Source organism: Lampetra fluviatilis, chromosome 32 (assembly GCF_964198595.1).
Source record: "Lampetra fluviatilis chromosome 32, kcLamFluv1.1, whole genome shotgun sequence".
Classification (NCBI taxonomy): Eukaryota; Metazoa; Chordata; class Hyperoartia; order Petromyzontiformes; family Petromyzontidae; genus Lampetra; species Lampetra fluviatilis.
This window is the reverse complement of record NC_136306.1, coordinates 6,871,953-6,884,085: the sequence shown is the minus strand read 5'-3', so window position 1 is coordinate 6,884,085 and position 12,133 is coordinate 6,871,953. Positions and strand designations below refer to the sequence as shown.

Sequence of the window (12,133 nt, the reverse complement as noted above, 5' to 3'; positions counted from 1 at the left end):
TTGGCTGTTACGGAGTGCTTTTGACTCACAGTTGTATGTATGCTGAACTTCTTTCGCACCGTACATAGCCAACCATGCTAATCAGAGGTGCGGGTAGAATGGCACGGACAAAGCGATACTAGCGACAGATCTTTGCAGCATTCATAGCTTTCAGTATGTTCAATAAAAATCAACGTTGTGCATGTACACGTACAGCCCTTTGTCAATCCGCTACTGGAACACTGCCTCCCCACCACCGTGTCAATCTTGGGGCTTAGTTCACCATACTTCGCGAGAGCTGGTGAAGGAAGAGGAGGGGGGCGGTGGGGCACAGCCCGCAGTACGACGATTCGATTTCGCCGCACTGCCCGGTGCTGGCAGCATCAAGGACTCCCAGCCGCGCACGCCATCACGACCGTCAAAGAGGTCGCCGCCGATGGGCCGGTGATGATAGCGGGCGGTGATAGTGCATCGTGCGTGTGCGTGCATGTGCGTGCGCGTGCGTGCGCGTGCGTACGGACCCATATGTCACACTTTCCCGGGAAGAACCGCTCGGGTATGCGCGCGGCGTAGAGTGCCGCGCCCGTGATGTACAGCACCGCCATGAGGAAGAGCCAGCCGATCTGGCCCACCGTGGCCGCCTTGATGAAGCCCTCGGCGATCATAAAGTGTATCGTCGGCACGATGCCGCTCAAGCCGAGGCCCAGGAACACACCTGGGGGGAGGGTGTGAAAAGGAGGAGGAGGAAGACGAGGAAAACGGGTCAAGTTTGGGAGCGCGCACGCCGCTCACGTCTGGATGTGAGCGTGTAGCTGCAGCGGAAGAGCTCAGCCCCGCTCTCTCGTGGCACAACATTCCCAGCGGACGTCCCCTTCCCATTCCTAACTCTGGACAGGAGCCGTCAAATCTTGCCAGTTGTCCACTATACAACAGAGCCAGGCCAGGAAGCGTCAGGTTGTGTTTCCACTGCCAAATCTGAGCCGAGATATCACACAACTGTAGTGAGCCCAAAGATGCGGGAGAGCCGGTACTTGAGGCAACACTTTTATTGAACAAATAACTCAATACAAGGTCCCTAACACAAAGGGGTATGGCCTCCGGGCTATCGTGCCTCCTAACACTGGGGCCCACTCTACACTCAGCCCTCCGGCTAGGGGCCCTAGAGGGGAGGCTATCCTGACCATACCCAGCCAAGGTCTTCGGGTCCCGACCACTGGCCCACTCAGTCCCGGCCCTTAGAAGGACAGCGGGGTCTGGGGGTACCCAGGGTTCTACTCTGTCTTCGGCTTGAGGACGACTGCTGAACCCGTTCAAGGTTCCGGCTTTTATACACCCTCCGCCCCTGGCCACGCCTCTCTTCCAGAATGTTCTCGGGGATCCTGGAATATTCCCCCAGCCCCCGTCCTGGGGTCTGGGGAACCCTAGCGGCCCACATACCACCCCCTGCTGACGTATGTCTGCTACTGCAGGTAAGTTACCACTGTTCATGGCGCTACACAACCATCGAGTTGAGACGTTTGTAGACTACGCAGTGCTGCTGTGCTTGAGTTGTACTGACTGACGTCACGAGCAATGAACGAGTCAGTAGTATCGCCCCTGACCCTGCTTGGCCCCTGAGCCAGATTCAGATGTCTTCTGGTTAAGGCAATGTAACACGGTTGGGTTCTGGCTCAGCTCTGCAAATATCCCAGTGGAAAACCACCCCTCTAATGTGAGAGTGCCGTGCCGGTTTGGCTCAAATGTACCAGTGGACAAGGGGCATCTGATGCAGCCAGGTCAGGGGTTGTCCCTTTAAAACGTCGACCACCTACCCGGTACTCCAGCAGAGTGTGCGAGTGGCAGACTGTTGTGACCATTGTTTGCTTAGCAGAGTAGCTTCAGTAAATATCCCATGTGTCTTGAAATTCAGCATCAACGTTTTAGCTCGAAGTTTCGCCGCACTGTTTGCAGTGATTATTCAGAACTGATGCTGCTCTCTGTTGAGTTATCGATATACATCGAGGAAGTGAAATTGGAATGTTGCACAACCCGCTGCAGTAGAGCACGGCAGAACAATAGGGTGCACTAGAGAAACGCGTTTCCCGCACCTCCGACTAAGCATGGTTGGCTACATACAGTGCGAAATAAGTTCAACATGCATACATACGTTTCAGGATATCTTTGAATCGCAGCTCATCTTGATAATGATGTGCATTTCATTTCATGGTATGTGCACGCTTTCAACGTGAAATATCTGAAGTATAGACTTTTTACAGGGCTCACAAAGTACCGCAAATTTGACACCCACACGCACGCAATCTTGTGTGCCAAAGGCTTTGGTTGTGCTGCTTGCCACGCCCACGTGGATTGTTTCTAAAGCGTGCACCTGTTTTGGCATTATTCGTGTAAATAATGTATTTTTTTTTGCTCTAGTTAGTTTTCACATTCCCAGCCTGCACCTGCTGTCACTTCTGAAGGTGTTGGGCTGCAGTCAACCTTTCAATAGAGCTGCTTAGCTCAACTTATCAGTTAAAATAAAGTCTGTTTTGCAGGATGTATAAAATGAATTCGCAGGCTGGGCTGTTAAATGAATTACGCAACCAATAAGACAAACAGCAGCTCTTATCTTGTAGGTACACACCTATGCTATAGGCGTAGGCGAATTGGCCAGGTACTTGAAGCTACTTTTGATGAGAAAAAACGATCAGAAAAAAATACTTCACATGGGTGGCGGCCAGGCACTATGTTAAACGCTCTAATCATGTCACCGCATTAATGTATAAACACGCGTGGGGATTACATCGTAATGAATGACATCTTAGTCTTACGTAAAGTGTATAGGATGCATCAAACACAACAAGAGGACAGTGTGTGGCCAAACAATGCCACGTTCAAGCCCGACTGCCCACACTTGCTACTCAACTCCAGTCGTCGTTCGTGACTGCCCACAGGGCAGCTCTCCACGATTGCCAGCCATCAGGTGCATTGAGTCCATGTGCGGCGAGTTAATTTGCAGATGGACATAAAAGTCTGGTAATCGCAAAATGACAAACTGTGGGGAATCGCGAGGACTGGAGTTTGTGCCAATTACGACACTGAACTAGCTAAATATTCACATTCATCAACAACGCTGCCTTAAGAGGAAATGTATAGAATGGGTGACCTTGGGAGGAATTGGCATTTTTTCATGGCATGCAAGAGCACAAAATAAGGGCCATTGCCCGAAACGCCGCCCGTTATACATTTGTCCCCTTTTAAGGCCACGGTGTTATTGACGAACTTGTTGGGGAGTTTATTTGCTACGCGTCCTTGTACCATTGCCAATGCTGCATCGTGAAACCATTTGTTTCAGTTTAACACGCTGTAGGGCTTTCGCGATCGATATTATCCACAAGAGGTTTTTTCGTGGGTTAGATCGCGTAAATACATGTCGTTAAACCCACAGCGACCCGACACAGCCAAAACATCGTACTCGAATTGTAAAATGTTGTGGGTTTACCCTCCAACACAGCTGTGTGCTGAACAAATAACGAATTTACATGTTCTGTTTACGTGACAAACCTTACTAATTGGCTGTGTGGTGTGGTGCCAGGTTTAATTACCCATTAATTTTACTCAATCTTAACAAAACCCCCCCCCTCTATTATGCACAATTCGTTTCATTTCACGCGGTCAGGTTGGCAGTCCCCCCCCACCCCGGTGGTGGTGTCACACAGGGATTGCGGCTAGGTGGCGCTAGACCACTTTCCAATGCCGCTATTGGTGGCGTGGCTGGCGCAAGTGTGACGAGGGCGGCAAATGGGACTGCGCCGCAAGACAATATCGCCTGCCACGTGGCACCGTGCTTGATGCCAAAAACCAACGGATGGGCTCGGCTAACACTGAACATTTTATCCTAATTATAGACCAATTTTGTGCTATCGGGGTCGTGTCGTGCATTGGAGAAATAATAGAAAACAAATGTACAGCCCATTGTCAATACACTGCTGGATGAAGGCCTCTGCCTAAGCCAAGTCGGCCATGGCGGTTATATGACCATACTTCACCAACGCCGAACATGGTCCTTTTTAACGCTGTTTTCTTTTCCACCCTTTTTAAGTTTCGGACAACCCTTTGTATGCATGCATGTAGAACGTTTTTCACACCGTAGGGAGCCAACTATGCTAACCCTTTGATGTCTTTGGCCAAATTTCCAGAGCGAGTTCCCGGTAGGAACACAAATTTCCACTTAAGTTTGTTCCTTTTGGATCATCTTTGCGACAGTTATCCTGCCCCCTCACCGGCCATCACAGATGGACAAAGCTAACAAAGCACAAAAGCTCTCAACAGCAGTTGAGGAGCATCAACAAACTAACGGAGGGACGAGATGTGGTTCAGTTCAGTGGTTCAGCACTTTTTTGGAATTTGGCAGTCCAGGGGTTCAGGAGTTCAGGAGTTTGGCAGTTCAGCGGTTCAGGGGTTTGGGAGTTTGTAGGATCGGCGCGGAGGCAAGCCGAGCCACGTACCGGCACGCACGGCCCGGTACTCCGGCGTGGCGAAGCGATCCCACTGTGACACGACGATGGCCGCGACGCCCAGCACGCTCGTCGTCACCATGTAGATGATGCGCGGCTGGGGCGAGCAGTAGAACGAGTAGTAGAGCCACGGCACGAAGCTGCCCATGATGAGCAGCGCGATGCCCGAGTAGTCGAGCCTGCGCCACGGGGAGAGAGCAGAGAGAGCGGAGGGGGGAGTGTGTGAGCACTGCTAAGCTTCACGAACGGCGGGCGAATTCGCGCTCAGCTGCTGTGGTGAGTGCAACGGTCAAGCAAAAGCATACGACGCTGTTAATAATGATATTGATAATAATATCAAATCGCTGCGAGCGTTCGTGCGTCCGATTTGAAACCGCCGACGCTTACATTGAAATGTGTTCGAATGTCAATTCAACGTTACTAGTCGGCCATGAACGTTGTTGCATTGACAGCAGGTGACACGTCAAAACTGTGAATGTAAAGCCGAAATTGAAGTGTGTCCAGGAAAAACACAACAACCCATGCATGTGCTTATAGAATAACTAATGCAGTCCACTTTTGATAGATTGTATTGTATCATCTCTGGAGAGATGGCCGCACAATAAACTGAATAAAAAACGTCGAGTTAATCTGCCTTATATCAACAAAAGACCGCAATGTTCTGTACAGTGACAATGTATGGGTTATGGAGTTTTCCCAGAGGACACTCATCAAATGATAGAACGTCAAATTGTAAACTGTTAATACTCCAAAAAATGTGAAAACTGTGCGCGTCATATTTCAAAACTTTTGTAATATCGACTCAAAATGGTTGTTCACGTCGTTGCCAAACTACGCATCAGCTTGAATTTCCACAGCGGTTTCAAGCCACGAGCTCCATGAAACATCATCTCAAACTTAGAACGTTACGCTTCACATCTTCCCTGGAGGAGGACCGCTGCCCCAACAGTAGGCGTGCATACAATGCCACCATGGATCGATTTATGATGCAGAAACTTGATTCACGACATCTTCCGACATGACATTTGAACAGAGCTGGTCTGGTTTCTGACGTGACTTGGCGTGGAGATTTTGATATTCTGAAGCGTTTGTGTGAATGCTCACCCATTAAACCATGTGAAATATGTGTCAAAAAATTAGACTGTCTGTCATAAGGCATGCTTGTTTAAAAATAAATACATTTACATTTGTACACCACTTTCCAACAGTCCCTTAACTTTTCATACGCTGGCTTTGTCTTTTATAAAGGCTGTCTTTGTTCCAAGGTCGCATTTGTTCATATGACCATCATCATCATCATTATCGTCATCGTGTTTTATAATCTACTTTTATTTTTTAGAAGGCCCATAATAGGCTGACGGACCACAATGCTACTTGAATTCAGTGTCACGTATTATACATTACCCTTTGCTTATTTATTATTTCATCACACACAAACCACCATGACAGCGTAAGATGTGTTGTCCGACATTCACTCGAATGACCTGGAACATACCAGCGCACATGTCCAGTGGCTATATTGCTAATTGAATGAGCGACGCTCGGAGGTTAGTGTGTTTTGTGAACAACACAATCCTAATGTTGAAAGTGTTTACATTCTTGAGGAGCGTGTCTAAGGCTTCCAACAGGTATCCTCATGGTGGGCAAAATTGGAAGCGCTATCTTTACATAAGATATGTAGCCATGTAATAGAAGAGCACTGTCCAGAAAATAAGGTTCGGATGCGTGCTGCCATTGTTTAAATAGTTAGCACACTGGACTTGACACTCAGAGATCGCTGGATCGATGTACCCATCGTGACAGCTCAAATAAATGGGCACATTTCTTAAGACTTCCCCGGTGTCTGTCCACACGGCAGTACGAACGGGCACACGACGGTTAGTCGATGGGCAGGTCATGTGCAGAGGTCGCAACCGGGTACCCGATACCCGTACCCTACCCGATACCCGGCTACCCGTACCCGGCCGGGTACGGGTACCCGTTTGCGACCCTGGTGTGGCCGGGTACGGGTAGACCGTGAGTCACTGGTGAGTAACCGTTTGTCACTCATTTCCCAACGTCTTGTCTCTTCTCACAATTCAAGTTCCTAGAATCAACCCACCCACGCCTGTAACATGGCTTCATCCCAGAGGTCGCAATCGGGTACCCGATACCCGTACCCGTTTGCGACCCTGGTGCGGCCGGGTACGGGTACGGGTAAGGAATCAAAACCCATTTGCGACCTCTGGTCGTGTGTGGTGGGATGAAGTGTGGGTAACGCTCACCTCTTCCAAGAGTCTGGCTAGTGCGGAAGAGTGAGATGAAAAATACCCATGAAAGGGGGAGGCCCTTCTGTCAGCAATGGAGCAAGCATGCAATTGCAGGGCTGCACCTTTAACTGTACCCAAGTGTAAACGTATGGGTAATTAAAACAATAATCCAGGTGTAAAAAAAACGGCCAGACCATCAAATCACGTACCTCGTTCGCCAGCATACTCATTGCCAAATTGGACTGTACACGCCGCAGTGAGACTTTGCGTTTTGCGCGAAAATATTTTGGCGGGGGCAAACCAAAGACGTGTTTGGTTCCATCAGAGAGCACCAGCAAGAGCGAACGGTGAGGTCAATTTCCATCAAGCGTCCTCTGTCCTCTGACACCATTCATTCATCAGGGGGACATCACTGTGGGAGCATTACCAAATTAAAAATCAACATCTGTCGGGCGACGACGTGCGTTCCCTTGAACCACGTGACCTCCAGTGAAAGGGTCAATTAATATTTTAACCCGGTTACATTCCCCCCCCCCCCCCACTTTTTTGTTATCATACCTCACCCATGTAAATGTTGCAAGGCTTTTTGCTATACATGTGTGTGTGTGTATATTGCAGAGAGCGGTAGTGTAGTGGTTAGCGCATTGCGCTATGAACCCGGCGACCAGTTTAATTCCCGCTCCACTAGGTCGACTCAGCCTCAAATGAGTACCTGGTGCGCTATGAGGAGGACAAAGGCAGCCGTGCCGGCCTTTATAGGTGCTCGCCAACAGCACTTGCCCCAAACAGTATGTTGAGGCTACATGGGAGATCTTTGTCTTTGTCATATATATAAAAACATGAGCGTAAACATTATGGAGAGAAAATGACAGCTAAGAATTGTATTGGAGAACACGAGCTTTGTTCATCAGCTGGGGTATGCGAAGATGAATATTAACTGAACGCATTGTGTTTTAACGCTCCCATAAAAAGACAGCAGTTGTTCAATTACCTCACGCGGCAGGCAAAAAAATACCGCCACCAGCAAGCAAGTGATGAAGAAATGCACCATGGGGGCGGAGAAAGCCTTCTTCACCTTGGAACCAAAACTTCTCAACCACCCAACACCGTAGGCAGTCGATAAAAAAAAAAAACATTTCGATTTAAAGCTTTCGTGACTGCAGGGATTCATCTTCTTGGTTCTTTCGGTAAAGTCACGTAGAAGGAAAATAATAAAATAATAAAAATAAAACATAATAAAATAATTCTCACAACGTTTCGGCCACAACGCAAGCAGCCGTCTTCAGGTGGAGAACAGGTCTGTCGAGAAGGCAGAGTCTGAATTCAGACTCTGCCTTCTCGGCCACAACGCAAGCAGCGTTGTGGCCGAAACGTCGTGAGAATTATTTTATTATGTTTTATTTTTATTATTTTCTTATTTTCCTTCTACGTGACTTTACCGAAAGAACCAAGAAGAAAAAAAAACAGTCGAGGGCAGATCGGCCTTTGTGAAGCCAGAAATACAATGAGCGGGAGGTGCTACGTCACGTGACCATGGGTCCGTCTGAGCCAATATGAACAAGCACACGGCACACAGCTAATGGCACGGCACACAGCTAATGGCATGGGCTGTGACCTGCGCTCCGTAATGTTTTAACCTGCCAGAGTCGAGCGAAAGATTATTTCACATACCTGCCCTCCCACAAGCCGGGACCAGCCAGGCAAGTTAATGATCCACTGCTTTCATCGGTTAAAATCGACTCTGGCTGCGCTCACGACGGCGCACGCATCGAATTGCGAGTGCGTGTAAGGAAACGTACTATTTTGGTTTTCGCGCAAAGTTAGTATACCGACAGGAATGGACGTGGTGGAATCTTCGAACCGATTTAGTACAACGGAGACGGGGGAAGGAATAAGACACCGAGCAGGGATGAGACAGAAGTCGGGCCCGTACAGATGACACGGAAAGTCACGATAGTTAGGACAACTGAGCCTATATGAATGATACACACTACAAATTAGAAACAGACCAGGCAAATGAAAAAACTATCAACGAGGCAGACTATACAAATGAGGCAAAGAGCACGGTGGACGGGGGAAAGACAGCGCAAACAACGCGGTAGAAACGAGACCATCTCTTGAATTGGACCGTGACCCTGAAACGTGCTAGAGGGAAGGTCAGCTGAATCAAATCATGACCACACAATGACGATTTACCATCCCCCTCTTCCTCTGCAATACAATGAAAGGTACACATATACACACGGAGGGGGGGGTAAAGGTGAGAGCCAAGGCATAATGCTCCAGACAAAACACGTAGCTTTAAACAAATGCTCAACGCTTGTATAACAGTGACTGTGTAGTGCCAACTCTAAGATTTTATTTCCGCTACCACTCCCCACCACCCCTTTAACAAGGTCACTCTGCAGGGTCGTAAAATTATAATAATTTACTTATTTATAGAGGAAGGCCACACAGAGTCGGATGACTACTATTTAGGAGGGTCCTGCTGCTACATTGGGTTTTTATTTCCAAGATGTTTCAGCCAATTTATGATGAGTTGTATTCATTATACAAGTGGGAGGAAATCGAAGCACCTGCAGAAAATCGACGCACGCGGGGGGGTTGTGATAACGATCTATCCCCATACAGACGGAAAGAGATGTCGATTAGTCCACTTGCTGTAATGCCTTCTCCTGGGGAGCCAGGGTGTGGCACCTCCTCCACGCCCACGAAAAGAGTTTCACAACATTACGTGCGGTGATCCACCAAGCCGCGCTGCCTCCGTCCGCAGTGCTGGACGACAGGCAGTCGCGTGCACCGCCACCACTGCCCGGCTACGGCGGGCCAAGGGCGGTAGTCTAAATCCACAGAACAAGCAACCACTGTTGGCTATCCACTAAGTAGCACAGATTTTGTTGACTGCAGAGTGGTGATGGTGTTGGGAGATGATGATGATGATGAATTAAGCACCCCACCCCCCTTTCCCGTCCCGAGATGTCTGCAAGTTTCAGGGTGGGTTCACATCTGAATCTCGGAACGCGCAAGCAGTTCGCGTACATTTTATTGAGAGAAGCATGGCGCCGTTGTTTTTAAAGACAACGCAGAGAACTGCAGCAACACGGCCATGATAGCTGGAGCTTCGGTACACACATCTTCCAACCTGAAGGCGTACTGATAAAGTTCTTCTTTGTTAGTTTTTCTTCCGATTCAGTTCCGATGACGTACACGTACAGAACGGAATCTGAAGAAAAACCCAATGTGTACGTACGCCTTCGTACACGTACGCCATCGGAATGGGAAAGGGTGAAATAGGGTCAATGCTAGAAGGGCTGAGCGGAGGCTACTGACTTGGAGAAGATCTTGGAGACGCTTTCCGAGTGGCAGTAGACCGTGTGGAAGAGCCAGGAGAAGCAGAGGCACAGGATGGCGCCCAGGAAGAACGTGCCGAAGACCACCTTCTCCTGGAGCGGTGCGATGAACGCGATGTTGGGCCTCAGCAAGTAGATGGTGCCCAGGATGAGGAACAGCAGGAAGCCTGTGATAATGACAAACAATAGCGAGGGGGAGGGGGACGTGCACAGAAAATTATCAGCAACTCCTGAAGAACTGCCGATATTTTATTGTTGTGATTTACAGATTTCATGACTAGCGGGGCAGCCTGCTACGTGGCCCAGCGGTGACGTCATTGCAGCCGGCTGTACAAGTTCTCAGTTCGAGCCCAGCGTCTGCCCTGGTTAACATGGCCGGAATAATTAACCATAAAATACACGCCGTCTGCATCATGGTGAGCATTGTGAGATCTCCGACGCGATTCCGCAAAGACTAGGCCAAGCGTGCCGGCGTCATGCTCCAAATTTAACAAATTTCACAAGTTACTCGCAAATTACTTAATTGGAAAATGGTGTGTAGCAACATTGTCCCCCCTCCCACCTTGTGCCACACAGGGATATACTACCACTGGTATCCCCCCTTGCATAGATTGCCACAGGGCGCCTCAATATTTATTGCACGGGAAAGTGCAGCACAAATATTAAGGAGCATAATACTCGTTGGTTCGGAAATACAACTAGATTAAGCATCTGGTACCTAGTGTGCTCCATTCTCATGCCGTTTGCAATGGAATGGAGGGGCCAGTTTCGGTTATTTGGCCATTTTTCATTTTAAGCATTCGCAGCGCCACCACCGAGAGGATTATTCGCACCCAAGCACCACCTCCCAGCAGTAAATGTAATGGATTGTCGGGGCGTTACTAAATTATCAAACAACAATGATCGCACCAACTTTTATAACAACACAACTTGAGCCACCTTTTGCGACAAACACGAGCGAATTGGACGCCCGAGCCCATCAGCAATATCACTCCCGTCCTCTCTCGAGCCACCCCCAACACGTATGCTCAATCATCAGGAACACAAATATGTATCACTTGTTTGCCCACGCAATTGCGATTCGTTACGCTTGCGGTGGGAGGTACAACTTTAGTAATTGCGGAAAGTTAGGCCCAGTTGGCCTTTACAAAGGTGGTAAAGGTGCAAAACTGCAGTGACTTCTTGCTCACGCCACTGCTGGCAGAAGGGGCCTACATTAGAGGTTATTTGGCCTACTCTTCCACGCATTGCACCACCGCACGCAAGTTGTCGATCGTCTGTGTACCCCATTCATACTGCTGGGTGGACAGAGGAAAGGGGGGGGGGGGCACGGGAATTTAAGAAACTTGTCCAAATTCTCAATTGCTGCGCAGTAAGACTAAATCGAACCCGTGACCTCTGGGTTGTAAGTTCAGCGTGCTAACGATTACCCTCCGGCAGCATGATCGTTTTCGTTAACACGCCATAAAACTTCAGCCGATGCCAGTTTTCAAAAGTGTTTATCTCAACTGTGACACAGTCACACGCTGTTCTGCCTAAAGCGGAGGGGTGGGCATTGGTAATTGTGCACAGAGATTTAGCAGCTGGGAGTTATCAAGCCGTTGTCCACTCTGGCCCAGTGGCATGTGTGTCGACCAGCTACCCTACTCACCCTAAAACCTTCAACTGCCTCAGAGGTCATGCACATTAAACTATCAGCTGACAGTGCCACAATGCCATCGTTTACATATTTGCACATACGGAGTTTGCTTCGTAGTTATCTTATTGCCTCTGGCTGTAAGAGAAAAGCCATTTTTCTGTCTTGTATAAAGCAATGTTTTGTTAAGCAAAGACTTAACAAAGTGTCTGCGTATGCAAACAAATCCTGAACATGTATATTGATTCTGCTATACAACCCGAATTATCTTAAAATTACAGTACAGTTAACAATAGATGCCCATGGTTAAATTAGCCAAAATGTGCCCATCTCGGAAGCCAGGCCAATTGGGCCTGGATAATGATTGGATTATTACTTCGCTTGTTGAACCAAGAAAGCCTCACCAAGTCTCAAGGCTTGTTTTCA

At 48.5% G+C, this 12,133-nt stretch overlaps 1 protein-coding gene across 2 annotated transcripts in view; it reads right to left on the bottom strand.

Moving 5' to 3' along the window:
• LOC144943688 (adiponectin receptor protein 1-like) overlaps positions 1-12,133 on the bottom strand; it is a 40,121-nt gene that overhangs the window by 4,074 nt on the left and 23,914 nt on the right. For both annotated transcript variants that reach the window (XM_078871422.1, XM_078871424.1), the window contains exons 5-7: positions 10,052-10,238; positions 4,464-4,651; positions 501-694 (exon numbers count right to left, since the gene is read on the bottom strand). In XM_078871422.1, coding sequence (XP_078727548.1) covers positions 501-694; positions 4,464-4,651; positions 10,052-10,238 — 569 coding nt within the window. The remainder of the gene's footprint in view (positions 1-500; positions 695-4,463; positions 4,652-10,051; positions 10,239-12,133) is intronic.